The sequence below is a fragment of the Manacus candei genome, unplaced genomic scaffold, assembly GCF_025592945.1.
Source record: "Manacus candei isolate 608988 ecotype Guabito, Panama unplaced genomic scaffold, ASM2559294v1 h1tg000046l, whole genome shotgun sequence".
Lineage (NCBI taxonomy): Eukaryota > Metazoa > Chordata > Aves > Passeriformes > Pipridae > Manacus > Manacus candei.
The window spans coordinates 16,476,527-16,491,466 of NW_026138094.1; the positions used below are offsets into that span (position 1 = coordinate 16,476,527).

The 14,940-nt window shown below is 48.5% G+C and overlaps 1 protein-coding gene across 2 annotated transcripts; it reads right to left on the bottom strand.

Moving 5' to 3' along the window:
• Positions 1 to 247: 247 nt before the first annotated feature.
• Positions 248 to 14,713, bottom strand: BLM (BLM RecQ like helicase). 2 transcript variants are annotated; one of them, XM_051796841.1, is made up of 21 exons: positions 14,592 to 14,713; positions 13,981 to 14,516; positions 13,386 to 13,566; positions 12,828 to 12,943; positions 12,325 to 12,457; positions 10,668 to 11,389; positions 9,797 to 9,973; positions 9,315 to 9,433; positions 8,684 to 8,797; positions 7,848 to 7,946; positions 7,612 to 7,760; positions 7,221 to 7,327; positions 6,322 to 6,482; positions 5,642 to 5,837; positions 4,780 to 4,970; positions 3,680 to 3,824; positions 3,139 to 3,338; positions 2,213 to 2,405; positions 1,955 to 2,077; positions 1,397 to 1,604; positions 248 to 561 (listed from the first exon to the last, which is right to left on the bottom strand). In XM_051796841.1, the coding sequence occupies exons 1-21, from the start codon at positions 14,696 to 14,698 to the stop codon at positions 378 to 380; spliced, it is 4,161 nt and encodes a 1,386-aa protein (XP_051652801.1). In that variant the 5' UTR covers positions 14,699 to 14,713; the 3' UTR covers positions 248 to 377. The 2 variants fall into 2 exon arrangements, with proteins under 2 accessions (XP_051652801.1, XP_051652802.1); XM_051796842.1 differs by having other exon boundaries at positions 255 to 561; positions 12,828 to 12,940.
• Between the last annotated feature and the right edge of the window lie 227 nt (positions 14,714 to 14,940).

Below are 14,940 nucleotides of genomic sequence, written 5' to 3' on the forward strand. Positions count from 1 at the left end.
TTTCTTTCCCAACCTGCTGTTTCCAGAGGAGTAGCCCAGCTCTCCAGCTCTGGAGCACTGAGGCAGGAGCAAGGGAGAAGGACAGAGACAGCCACAGCTCAGGGACGCGCAGCTCCAGGGATTTGTGGCCCCGAGCATGTCCCTGAAGTGGCTGTAAAACAGGATCACAGTGTCACCAAAAGATGAGGGTTTCTAGAACCAGCCAGAACTCTTTTATTGTGGAAAGAAAGGCCCAAATAAACTTATCAGTTAAAAAATATTTATTTAACGTGAGCTTTTGTACCCGACAAATACACAAGTCCGTGCAAGGTTCAGCAGCAAAAGAAACAAAAATTTAATAAACAGTGATTCCATCCTGGGGACTTGCTTTCATCCAGTTACAATATGGAATACGAAGGCTGGAGGAAGTTCCTGGATTTGGGCTTGGGCAGTGCCATCATGCCCAGCCTCCCAGCAGCTCCCTGCGTGGCACCAACACTGCGTGAGGTGAAGCTGGGGCTGGAGGAAGCTGGAGCCTTCGAGCTCTGTGGCTTCTTGGTCCTTCTGTACCTGCTGTAGCCACTGCAAAATCAGAGAGAAGGTGTGTGTGACACAATGCATCACCTGCCCCGTCCCCTGCACCAGGCTGCACCCACATGGGCACCACCATTTTCCAGAAGACTATGTGATCATTTTATAATATTTATTTTTAACACACATGGCTGCAAAACTACCTCTGAAATGGAAACTGAGTGCAGCTGTTGCTCTGGGACGTGCCCAACACGACTCCAATTAACCCAACTAGAGCATCAACAGCAAGTGACACTTTGGGGTCAGCAGCAGTTAATGACAAATATTTCAGTAGAAGGGAAGGAGCCAAGGGTAGAGCAAGACCTGCTGAGCTGGGAGTGGCCATCTGCTATCATAAACAAGAGGCAGAATGAGGGAAAACAGGGCAGGGAAAGGGAAATCCTTGGAAGTGGTGGATCTGCCCTAGAAGTTTAAGACCAAGGAACACCAGATGCAGGTATTGCCTTGTTTGGCACAATCAGAGCGAGAATTTGAATTAATTCAAATATTCCATCAAATCTTCAAAGTTTTAAGACATCTTTATGATTCCAAGGAAGAAATCCAGTCAGCCTACTAATGCTGGTTATGGCAGCATATTGAAATTTGGTGTCTCTGCTTAGCTTGTGGCACTCAAGTGTGAGGATAACTGTTAAATATCCTTCCTCACCAGCTTTTTAAACCAAAATGCAGAAGAGCAAGTGGAGCAGCTGTTTCCAGGCACCTGGATAATTTTAACACCATTGCTTAAGTCCATACTTAAGTAACTGCAGTGGGATAACTGCAATTCTGGGATCATCATCATGCTGATCTGGGCAAAGAGAAGTGACAAGAGACCACAGACACGTACCCTCTGGGCTGAAACTGCTGGCTGCCAGCAGCACTCGTCTTTTTCCTCTTGGAGTCTCTGGAGTTTGCCAGCCGTTTCCTTTTCCTCCTCTGGTTTGTGTTATTGCCAAAATAGCTGGAGGTTGTACCTGCATCTTCTCCTTCTCCATCGCTCTCAGGAGAGCTGGTGCTCCCCGTGGCTGTGTTGGCACCTGAGCCAGCAGCATCTTCTACAGACAGACAGAGAGGTAAAACTGATTCAACCGAGGTATCACCTGGGCCAGTCAGACTGTCCCCAGAACACACTGATGGCAACAAAACACCTGTCCTGGCTGTTCCACACCTCCTCTGCACTGCCCTCATCCCGAGTCTTTCAGAGATACACCGAATTTAGCAGGAAGGTAGCAAAGACCTCGGTATGTTCTAAAAGTGTGGGATTGCTCCCTTCTGTAATTATTAGCCTGTAAGAATGAGTTATTTGTGATTAAAACAAGGTAACTTTTGAATCAAGCATCTGCCAGAGGAGGAGAGAAGGGCACTGCACAGGAGAGCACACACTGAGGCCCAAAGCACACTGCACCTGGGATGGAGCGTTCCGAGTACTTCTCCATCACTTTGATTATTTCTGCACCGTATTTCTCCAGTTTGTCTTCTGTGACACCATCGATCTGCAGCAAAACCTCCACGTCTGAGGACAAGGTTTCTGTAACAGAACAAAGGACCCCTTACACATGTCCAACAAGTAACTCTTTATAAAGAAATGCTGGAGGAAATTAATTCCTTTCCATGCCCCCCCTATGCAGAAGCCCTGAAGGACTTCTTAGTAACTCAGCCTTACCTGCTATTTTCTTCAGGGTGGAGGTACTGAAAATATTGAAGTAATGCACATCAAAGACTTTGCCCAGCATTTTGCACGTGTCTGTGAGTTCACTGAGGCACTGTTTAACCACCTCTTCCCGCTGGGACATCTTTGCCATGGAAGCCCTTTGCCTTCTGATAGCACTGGCATTCTCTGTCTCGTGGAACTCCACCTGTTAAAAGGAGCCATCGATAACACCTGTCAGGGAGTTCCTGCAGAGCTTGACTGATAACAGAGGAACACAGCAAAGGAAAGAAAGTATCCTTTAGTGGACCAAAAAAAGCTATTTATCCAGTATATGCTTTTAAAGTGATTTTTACAGGCTACTCATTCACCCTCAAGTTTCTCCTACAAAGAACTGGCAGAGTTTATACAGAGGGAAAACCTCTTGAGAGCCCAGTTCTCAGCTGGCTTCAAACAGAGGTTACTGGGGTAATGCTGAGGGCTCTGCTCTGCTCCAAACACGGCACTAATGAAGAAGCATTGCCTCAAGCAATCTGGGACTGTTCCATGGCCTTCTTGAAGTGCATCTTCCATCAGAGCTCACCAATGACTGGGAAAAATAGAGCAGAAAAATCCAGGAGAAAGAAGGGAGTGCTGGTCCTTCTTTCCTTTTTAGCCAGCTTTTTGTGGGGGTCAGAACTTTCCTTCATTGTCCAGCTGGAATCAGATGGATAAGGGAGAAGAGAAAGATTTAAACCTCTCCAAGCCTCTCAAACTCACCTTTTGCCCCACAACATTGTTATTGGAATACTGGACTAGGAATCACACATGTTGGATTTTGTTCCTGCCCCTCAGCTGGAGGCAAACTGTTGTTTTAGCTACCCAGGGGGATATGCCAGAGGAAAACTGCAGCACATTCCTTAAAACAATACCCTCAAGACACTAAATAAACAGTTACACACCTGCAGTGACCCATCCAGCACAGCCTGAGCTTTCTCTCCCAGAATGACATATGCCACTGCTTGGTCATTGGCTGTGATGTACAAATCCTCATCCAGGATTTTGTCCAGGACCAGTTTTCTAAACAGCCTTTCAGCATTATGCCTGGAATAGGCAGCTCCCTTCCCAAATATTCCAGACTGAATCTTGGCACTCGTTGTACCTGTGCAACAGAAACCACAGGATAAGCCTGTGATCAGAAAGCCCACATAGATGTGCATTTACAGACCTGTGGGAGATTCCCAAGGGAATTCCATAGTCTGTTCACATTAAAAAGCCTTTAAGCATCAGAAAACTAATATTATCACTATAGCAACCTGAAATGGATTAAACCTTCCGTTCCATTTATTTTGAATCATTTACCACCAAGAGATTCCTGGGAAGGTTTAATTTTGCAAAACACATGTTCTTTTAAAGCCCTGCTGGCATTGCACAGCCCTCCTGATTCCTGGTCAGGGATTTGTGCACCCGGTTACTCGGGTGTTTCTGGAAGAACAGACTCACCTCTGAAAATATCCACCATCATGTTCAGGGTGTACCTGCCCGAGCCTGGGCTCCTCATCCCGTTCCGTCCCACCTGCCCACAGTGATCTCGTACGAACCGAACGATGTTCTTCACGTCCTCTGTCACATTCCTTGATTTATAATCCTATTAAATCAACACTTGATTAGGAAATGCCATTATGTGTTTCTCCTCTAATGCAAGTTGTTACTGACAACCTGTTTTCATTATTGAGCTTTTCCCAGCCGTGAATTCAGTTTGTTCCAAACAGAGAAACAGTGAATTTCTAGTTAGTAACCTACAGTGGTACAGTCACAGGGATTCTGGATTTCATAACACTCTGGAAAATGCAATAACAGTCCAACTGACTATATATAATCCCCACTGTGGTTTTGGTATACAGTGAAAGGCAAGGTTGCTGGATGAACTCTGGGAATTGAGGTAAATCATTTGGAAAGCATTCCTGTAATAATCCTGCTATCATGACCTAGAATTCACACTTCCAATATGCATTAAAATGAGAGAACTGGACTGAATATGCATTATTCTGGTCAAATTTGGTTCCAATCACAGCTATGTAAAGGAATGCTTCAAACACATCCACATGTACAAAACTGATCAGGAACCCTTCCCTGCCTGCTTCTGCAGCTGCCTTCCCTTCTGCTCCTGCCACTAAGTTTGCTTCAATCCTTGATGTACAACCCCCAGTCTCTGGGCCACCTCCAGCAGTGCACACCTGATGTGGCACTCATGCTGCTCTGGCAGCACAAAGCTGTCCTGAAAACATCAGAACAGGCAGTGAAGAGATTTCTCTGCAGCCACTCCAGTGGATCTGATATTAGCTCCTGCTTCCCACAAGCATTGTAGCCAAGAAAATTGACATTAAGGAACATCCTAGCACCTCTGACAGGAACAGGAGCATCACATGTTCATGGACAGTCTGTAACTCTGCTCTAGGTTAAACCCTGGAAATAACTGGAAGCATCACAAAACGACAGGACATTTATTCCTTTTCCCACTTGCCTTCCCAAGGGCCGTGTAACCATGCAGCTAAACGCAAAATCAGTTTGCCACCACTTTAAATGAAATCTGTGTGTTTTACCTTCTTTCTGCTGCAGTTATCACAGATCACTTCTGGGTGGTCTTTGCAGAAGTTGGGGTTGAAGTTGGTCTCCCCGAAGTAGGCGAGCAGCTGGATGCGGCGGCACTCGATGACGTTCTCGCAGTAGTGCACCATGCTGTACAGGTTGTTGAAGTGGGTCTGCCTCGTGTGGCTGTTCCCATCCTTCTCCACTGAAACACACAAAGTTCACTTGTATTCGTTAGATCCGCACCTCTGCGTTTTTATACGTTGTCAGACAAAACACAACATTGGTTTTGCTTAAAGAAAGATGAGTGGGTTAGTACAAAACTGACCAGATTTTATCTCTAAAGTTTTAGAAAATGGAGAAGGGAAATGAGCCTGGAACGACAAGAGTCAAGAGAAGAATATGTATGATGGGATGAGAGGAAATGGCCTTGTGCACCAGGGGAGGTTTAGATTAGATATCAGGAACAATTTCTTCATGTCCAGCCTTGGCACAGGCTATCTGGGGCAGTGGTGGAGTCCCCATCCCTGGAAGTGTTTGAAAAACATGTGGGTGTGGCACTTGAAGACAGGGTTTAGTGGTGAACGTGGGGGTGGGGCCGGGCTGACGGTTGGACTTGATGATTTTAAATGTCTTTTCCAACCTTAACAATTCCATGACTCTATAAAGCGAAATGGCTTTGACTAAAATTAAGTACAAGTGACAAAAATCCTGACAGAAGACCATCCAGGGAAAAGTGCCCAGTTCTCCCCTCTTTGCAACACTTAACTACCCATGGCACTTGTAAAAGAGAAATAACAGGGCCTGAATGAAAAAGAGACCAGCAACGAAGCGACTGCTTTAGTATCACCTCCAAGTTCCGAGAGGAGAACTCACTCAGGATGAGCCTTCTCAGTCTGGTCACGTCGTTGTAGCTGTAGAAGAGCAGGCAGTGAGACATCTCCCCATCCCGCCCAGCTCTGCCAGACTCCTGGTAGTAACCCTCGATGGATTTGGGAAGGGACGCGTGGATGACGTAGCGCACGTCGGGTTTGTCAATGCCCATTCCGAAGGCGATTGTTGCACAAATCACCTGGAAGGAGATCTTAATGTTACACACGTGCATTATGGAAGCTATTCCTGCAGCTCTGCACTGAGACCAGACAGGTGACCAGGATTAGGAAACCTGGAACCCGGAATGCCAATTGTAACCCTGCAGGATGAGTATGAAACAGCAACATCTCCTCTCCCATCAGAAGAGCTACCTACTCCAGACACAGGGAAAACCCCAAATTCCAGTCTCTGTACAGTCCAGCAGTGTGCCAGCAGCTGTGCCAGGAGCCCTGCACTGCTCAGGTCCTCCCTCCTGGAGCAGCAGACCACAGTGCAGTACTACAGCCTTCTGTTCTTAGAATTCCCAATAAAAAGGTGTTGCTGTGCCCCAGTAGGTCTGCTGGGATCAGTTACTCAATCCTGCAGCCCACCAGGTGATAACGCTGCACAACTTCCCTTCCACTATCCCAAGAGGGATAAAAGCGCCCAAAATCTCTTCCCTTTGCCCCTCAGTTTTCCTTTACCTGGCATCCTTCCTGATTGACCCACTTCTGCTGCACGAGGTCCCTGTTGGAGTCGGTGAGGCCGGCGTGGTAGGCCAGGGCAGCCAGCCCCTCCTTCTGCAGGATGGCTGCTGTGGTGTCACACTCGCGCCGGGAAAGGCAGTAGATTATCCCAGAGTCATCTGCAGACAGGGGAAAAACAGAAATTTGAGTTACAATACAGTTTTATCCCTTTTCACTTGCTCAACAGTCAAACCTGCCAAGCAGATACTGACCTATTGTAATAAAGGTAATAATGTAACTGTTTAATTGTAGAACTTATTTTATTAACATCAGATGGTTTTGTTAGTTTTTCCTATCCGATTTTTTGGGTTTTTTTTGTGAGGTGGAATCAAGAAACATTTTCCTTATCACTGTGCAATCTCAGGATTTAAAATGCATGAATAAAAACTACACAAATCAAGATCTAGAGCAGTTTAGTTGATGCTCTCCAAGAGTACAGCACTGGAGAAGCTCTGAGGGAAGCTTGGTGTTGTCCAGTTCCAGCAGCAGGAGCTGCAGGACTCCAAAGTGAGCCCAGAAAGATGGGAATCCCTGAAGATAGCTTTGAGGGGAACTACAGATAAGCAAACCAAACATCATTAAACCAGTATGATCTCTATTACTCTGAAGACACCATGCTAAGAGCTCTGGCAGGCTCCAGAAAGATTACTCAGGGACATCACAATAATTTAACTTTTCCATCTTAACTTGAACCCTTAACTTTAAGATACACATAAATCTGATTATCAGTAATATCACTTTGCGTCCAACTTCCTTTTCCTGTGAATATATCATTATTAAGGGATTAAAAAAGCTTTTCCTGCCTTAAGAAGTGGTTCATGGAAAGGCCTGCAGGCTCTGTGCCACTCAGTACTCACGGGGGTGATATTTTTTAATCCATTCCAAGCAATCCATCGCCACTTTCTTTGGCTTCTTGGGCAACACATCATATTTCAAGTTATGCCTGTTGAAGCTCATTGTAAACCTAAAACACAACAGTTCATGGGGCTCATCAGCTTTATGGGTGCAGTTACATTCTGCTAAACAGCTCCCTTCAGCATGCAAGAAAGGGTTTGGCAAGTTTTTTATTTCTTACTTTAATATTTTGCATATAGCTCATTGAATTCCATGCATACATTTCATTTAATCAGATAGAGCTACACAAGGATTTCAGATGGGCCTGTGATACTTTTTTAACTGAACTAAGTTTTCCACTCAAAATTTCTGCAGCACAAACAGTCGGTTTCAGGCAACTGCTGAGCAACTCACACTTGTGGTTTCAGCATCTCAAGCTGATTCTGGATGTCCTTCTGCACCCGGGGGTTGGCAGTGGCAGTGAGAGCCATCATGGGGACCGAGTGGAACTTCCTGCGGAGCATGTTGAGGCGTTTGTAGTCTTGTCGGAAGTCGTGGCCCCACTGGTTGGAAAACAAAATGTAAGTATAACAGAGTAAAATGCTCCAACTGAGCCTTCTGGCACTTCAGAAAACAAAAGGAGGTTTTACCTGGCTGACACAGTGGGCCTCATCGATAACAAAACGTGCCAAGAGTTTCCTGTCGTAGAGGTTCTCCAGGGCTGACATCAGTCGGCTGCTGGCACACACCTGGGACACACCACCCACGGCATGGGAAAGCAGAGCAACAGAGCACAGTGTCACCTGGCCTGGCTGAACACTGAAACAACTGTCCTGTGCTGCCAAGTTAACCCTGACTGCGCAGGTAGAGCTTGAAGGCAGAAAGATGATGCCAATCAGCTGCGTTTTAAGAAGCAGCTGGTGTGAGATTCCCATGAGGTTCTGGGATCACCTATCCCAAGGTCCCTCGTTCTGAGGAAATTTCAATAAATTTAAATTACTTATGTCGAGAAAGACAGGGAAAGACAGTGCTGAAGAAAGAAACACAATCAGCACACTGACCAGTCCCCTCTTACAAAGCTCTTGTGCAATAACATATTGTTAAGGCAGCAAATAATAAACCCCAAGGCAAGCTCTGACAATCTCCTATTACCCTGACAGTGCCATATTCTTCCTGTATTACCCTATACAGAGCAGCTTGGATTTAGTAGCTGCTGGACAGTGATTAACACTAATATGTAGCAAGATATATTGAAATGGATGGGCATGGGGGTTTAAGTTTAGACTGTACAGACATAGTTCTCATTCTTGGCTAATTACTGATTGAAATTAGTTACAGCTTATGGAGTCTTACTGAAAATTACCTGAACATTATCTAAAAACTGTTTAACAGGGTTTTTCCCCAGAAGCCTACTCCAAGAGCAGTGTTTCCCAGCAAACCCCCTCTCACTGCCCCCACGGTTTTAGGACTCAGGTGAAGTACAAACCTTCTCGGGGGTGACATACAGCAGCTTTATGACGGGGTCCTTCTTGGACAATTGCATGTATATTTTTGAGGCGTCAGCATCTGTCCTGTCACCAGTCAGGTATGTTGCAGCAATCTGTATTATAAATATATACACTGAGTTTTAATACATGCAAAACAGAAGAAGCATCAAATGTAGTCCTACCTGTAGTTACAAACCTGTTCCTAAGCAGTCAGCTTGTGATCTCCTGCACCTGCATTTCTTCCCTCTATGTTTCACTTTCCCAGAGGTGTCTAGCACCTCAGAACCCCCTAACTCAGGAATTGTTAGTGCTTATTCCTGCTGCAGAGCCAGGATGCTCCTGTTCAGGTGTGCCAATACAACTCTCAGGATTCTCAGAATCAGCATCTGCTCTGGAAAACCCAACTCCAATACCCAACTCTCAGGAGGAGCAATAAATCCAGCAGTTACACAGTCAAGATATTCAAGTTCATCCAATTTAGTTCTTCCCAGACAACTTTCTGTGCCTTTCACAGTGTCCATCTAATCAATTTATGCAGTTTATATTCAAGAGACACAAGATTTGCTGTAAAATTTCAGATTTCTAATCTAGTTACCTGCAGTTTCACTCAATAGAGCTGCTGGAACTTACATCTAAGGTCTTCAGCTTCTGCACTTGATCGATGATCAGCGACCTCAGCGGAGAGATAACGATCGTGACCCCGGCAGAGACACAGGCTGGTAACTGGTAGCACAGGCTTTTCCCACCTCCTGTAAGGATTGGACAGAACACCCCAAGTGTTGGATATCAAGAGGAAACCTATTTCTGACTCCCCATTTCACAGCACATTCAAAAACAATTAACTTACAAAATGACTGCCCCAAAGTGATACCTGTAGGATAAGGAAAAGTTACGGCACGAATTGCTATGGAATGCAGAAACTGAATCCCCCTCACTCAACATACCCCAGTGCAACAACACTCCAGAAATCCTGCAGCCACAGAATTCCAGCAGCACCTTCACAAAGGCACAGGGGAAGAGAAAAGCTTGTCCCAGGCCTTGCAGAAGGAGCAGCAGGTGTGTGCCCTGTGCCAGACCCCCCAGGCTGCAGCGGGGTGCTGTGGGGCACGTACCTGTGGGCATGAGGATGAAACAATCCTCCCCCAGCAGAGCAGCGTTGATGGCCTCCAGCTGGTTTGTCCGGAAAGAGTGCAACCCAAACTTCTTGTGAAATATATTCCTCATTTCTTCGGAATGGGAAAATTTCATACCCCTGAAACGTTCCAGTGCAGGGTTATGAACCGCTGGGTCTGGGAGACAAAAAAATGTACTACAGTAAGTTACAGTATTGAGTTTAAGAAGGAATTCTTCCCGGTGAGGGTGGTGAGGCCCTGGCACAGGTGGTCAGAGAAGCTGTGGCTGCCCCATCCCTGGAAGTGTCCAAGGCCAGGTTGGACAGGGCTTGGAGCAACCTGGGCTAGTGGAAGGTGTCCCTGCCCATGGCAGGGGGTGGGACTGGATGGGTTTTAAGGTCTCTTCTACTCTAAACCCTTCTGTGACTCTGATTTTCACCTCCCCTTTGCCAAACCTGTTCCTACAGTAACCCTAAATGACACTGACCCACCTGTGCCCCAGAGGGATTGGGTTTGCTTTCACAAGTGCCCATTTTGGAACATTTTGCATAAACAGCAAAAACCATTGTACAGCTTTGAATTAACAACTGCAGAATCATTATTTAATTAAAACACAGAAACATTCTTATTTCCAGTTTTAGCAGCTTCATCTTTCAGCAGCCTGAAACCTGCATGGGAAGGGAAAAGTCAGGTGTGGCATCACTTGGAGGAAAAAAAAACCAAGATGACTTTGCAAAAAGAAACCAAAAGAAACTTCCACGTAATCAAAAGGCAATGATGTGATCTGCAGCAGTCACTTGGCCTTAGGTTTGTAAAGAAGTAAGTAAGAATTTAAAAAGGGGAAGACAATAACCCTCACGAGTATATTTACCTGGACGGTTCTTTGTCGCCATCAGGAAGCCTGACTTTGGAGCAGCAGGACCGGATCCCACAGCAGCCCCTTTGGCTCTGGACATGATCTTAGACAAGAGGGATTTGGCGGGTGGCCCTTCCCTGATGGGCTGGTACAGCGGTGTCGGTGCTGCCGAAACAGCCGCCGGCTCCTCCCAGTCCTCACCAAAGTCATCGATGTCCAAGTGATCCAGGTCAAAGTCAGGATCGTTTGTACCCAAACTGTTCCCTGCAGGACTGGCCGTGGGAGCTGTGCTCTGAGCTTTCAGGGCTGTGTTGGTGGTCAGGGGCTGGTTCCCATTCCTCATTCCCGGGCTTTCGCCCCAGCTGCTGTCGCAGGATGGCTCGGCCTGGAGGCTGAGCCTGAGGGAACCTCCCTCCCTGCCACTTCCCTTGGGAAAAGGCAGCGCTGCAGTTCCTGGGCAGGTGATCTCCTCAACACTTTGCTTTGAAGCACAAGAGGTATCCAAGGTTTGATTTGTTTTGGCAGCAAAGTTGCTGGAATGAACAGAAAGCACCGACGGGAGGTTTGTGGATTTGGGGGAGTTTCTGTCGGAAGTGAAGCTGCAGCTCAGGCCAGAGCCTGGAGGAGCACCAGGACAGGCACCAGGGCCACGCTCCATGGGAGCCTTCCAGCTTCTTGGAAAAGTGGTGTTTATGCCATTTTGGTTCAAGCTGACAGAATTAGCCAGCAATTTTCTCCTGGGAGAGACAAAAGATGGAAAAAGGAAAAAAAAAAATATACTTAGTCACAAGCAATGACTTACCAAGTTCTACAACATCCATTAAACAGTTCTGTCCCTCTGCTATTAAACACTAACATGGTGGTTCCATCATGCTCTGAGTCACTGTGTTTGAAAAATATTTCAAACAAATCTAGGGAAAAATAAGAACCACAAGAACAAACTAAGGACAAAATTACAACATATTCTCTACAGACATAAAATAAAAGAATTCCTAAAATCAAGGAACAGATCCAGGCAAGGTAGAGCATAAAAAGTAAATCCTTAGAGCCACAAGTTAAAAATAAGTAAAAATATGCTTTTACCAAATTATGGTTTTAGGTACTTTCTAAGTACCAATGTCTGACTACAGCAATAAGAAAATAAATTAGTTGTACTGAGAACATTCAGAAAAGCCCATAATCCCAGCCCAGGAAAAAACCAAATCAAAATCCCAAATCCCAATCCTTTGTCTATGTATTGTGCCATCAGCTGATGCAAGAGGTAGAGCACCAGGCAATAATCACATTGCAAGATGACAAGCCCAGGGCTCTTAGGAGGAACCACCATCCCTGCAGTCAGTGAGAGTGAGGCTCAGGGAGGGAACACCAACTGGGTGCCTGAGGTTACAGGAACTGAGGGTGACACCGGGCAGGTCACAGCACAGCTCCTGCTCCTCCAGAAGCACCTGGTGCCAGGCGCCTTCCTCAGACGGGGTGTGGAACTGGATCCTTCCATCTGCCAGAGCACTGGGACGGCTAATGCACGCAGCACTTTGGGGTAGTTTTTATCTCCCTTCAGCCAGGGCCTTTAAGCTTTTTAACCCCCCTCCACCTCATTCTCCAGTGTGCTGGGGACACCTGCAGGCTGCAGGTGGAGCAGGTCCCTGCTCCACACAGAGCTGTCCCAGCCTACCTGAGGTCCCTGTGCTGGAGCAGTGCTCTGGCACAGGACAGGGCCTGCAGCTCCTGCAGCGGGATGGCATCCACCAGCTCACAGATGGCCTCCATGACCCCGAGCAGCTGCCGGGCCACAGGCACACCTTCACCTGTCACAGGGAGCAAGTTCAGCAGAGCAATTGCTATTAGAATAGCTAACAAGGTGATACCACTGGCCACAAGGACAGCATGTTGCAGCAAGTCTAAATAATTTACTTTCAATATATTTTTGTTCCAGTTGGATAAAGAAACTGTTTCTGTGAGCAGGAACTCACAGAATCTACATATTTTTGCCCTTGTCTTTTATTATCCATCTATACATGTTAATTATCCATCTGCCTATGTCAATTATCGACCTATTGATGTTAATTCTCTATCTGTTAGTTAAAGCTCTTGGATTACACGGGGTACACAGGAGAATAATGAATTGCAGACCACCCCCCCAAATCCGAGGCACAACATTCCAAACATTTCACGTACCTGCATCCCCCGCACTGGGATCACCTCCAGCTCCTGTTGGGGGAACCTCCTGTGGCCCGGCCTCGGAGCTGCCACCTGAGCACCTTCCACCAGTGGGAGAGTCTTTGAAAATACTGCTAATTGCAAAAGAAAAAGCCACTAAAACACAGACACTGAGGCATTTCCACAGAACAACAGGACTTAAGATGTGTGCAAAAGATAAATTCCTGAAACCCCAGGGAGAACCCAAGAGCTGAGCAGTCTGTCACCGATCCTGTATGCCAACACGAAGAATCTTGCTCTGGTAAATTTTTCCCCTCCCACTACAAAAGAAAAAGTAACTCTGCTTTTCCTGAAGGAAAAGCCACCTAACACATCAGACGCAAAATAAGTATTTGATAAAGCATTAATTGCAGCTGCCAACCATTAACCTGCCAGACAGCAGAGAGACACAAACTCAATCTGCACCTTTTTAACAAGCAGGAGTTACAGGTCTTTTTCAGTACTGTTCAAACCACCCTACGGACAGATGGTTTTACCAAATTATAGTTTTAGGTACTTTCCTAAACTCTGGTTTACCTGACACTTTGTACAGAAGGGGAGAAGGGAGGCAGCTCCTCCTCGGGGGAGGGAGGGATGACGTCCAGCTCATCCTCCTCGAGCTCATCGCCAGCCAATGGCCCGAAAGCCTCCTCCAATTCTGGGGGGCTGTTCCCAGCCCCCTGTGGCTCCTGGTCCCCACCTCCTTTAGCACCAGCAGCTACAAGAGAATTGAATTAATACTGTTGGACAACACTGTAAACTCAGCCTAATGCAAACAAAAGAAGGGAAAACTTAACAGCCAGATTTCAAAACAGTCGTTTGATACAGTTTCTGTGTGTTAAAGACAATATTTACTGCTTCCTTTTTTCCCCCATTAAAGACAGACGAAGTCTCACAAACCCTCTTTAAATTGGAAAAGTGATATAACTAACCCTACAGTCACCTGCTTCCAGCCCTGCACCTTCTCAGGCTGGGAGCACCCAAAGGGAATCCAGGTACCCAAAGGGAATCCATGGCTGCTTATCAGACACAAGCACACAGCTCCCTCTGATTCCTGGCAAACCCATCCCTCTGAGCGCAAACACAAACGGAATTTTTTCCAGCTCTCCGGTACCTTCAAATAACCCGTTACCTGGGCGCGGCTCTGCCCTGTCCTCCTCCAGAACCAGGTCGGCAGGCGAGTCCTCGAGGCAGATCACGGACTGCTGCGAGCAGGGGCGCGGCTCAGCCTCGGGCTGTGCCTCCCCGCGCCCCGCGGGGCCGGGACGGCCGGGCGGCTCCGGGCGGGCCTTGTCGGGGGCCCGCAGCCCCTTGGGGGATAGGACGGGCGGCCGGCAGAACCTCTCGATCCCCGACAGGTCGAAGTCGTCGATGTCATCCCACTCATCGCCGATGGTGACGGCAGGGAGAGCGGCGGCGCCGGGACCGGCCTTGCCGGCGGGAGCCCCGCTGCCCGCCCTCGCCGCGGGGCCCGCGGGCGCCTCGGGAGCCGCGGCCGGGGGGGCGCGGGCCGGCGGGCGGCCGGGGCTGGGGAGGGGCTCACGGCCCCACGCGGGGGGTTTCCTGGCCGGGGTTGCGGCGGGCGCGGCCAGGGAGGTGTTCACGTCCTTGTCCCTCAGCGCCGAGGCGGCCGCGAGGCCCCCGCGCGCCTTCTTGAACGTGAAGCCCCTGCAACGAGACGAGCCCCCGTCACCGCCCGGCCGCTCCCGCCGGCCCGCCCGCTCCCCCCGCCCCGGCACTCACGGCGGGCGGTCCCGCGGCGGCCCCGGGGTGCGGAGGGCCGTGAGGGCCCCGCGGGCCGAGTGGAGCCGCAGCTGCTCCCGCAGGTTGTTCTGCGGCAGCGCCGCCATCGCGGGGCCGCCCCGCCGCCAGGGGGCGCTCTGTGCGCGGAACCGCGTCCCGCGCCCTTCGCATTCGGCGCCAAAACATGGCCCGGGCCCCCATTGGGTGGGCCGGCGGAGCGGAAGTGACGTATGCGGCGTCCGTCGCCATGGTGAGGGCGGGCACCGCCCCGCAAAATGGCGGCACCGCCTGAGGGCGGGCCCGGGCGGAGCGGCCCCGGCGGAGCGGCCCCGGCACCGCCTCAACCACC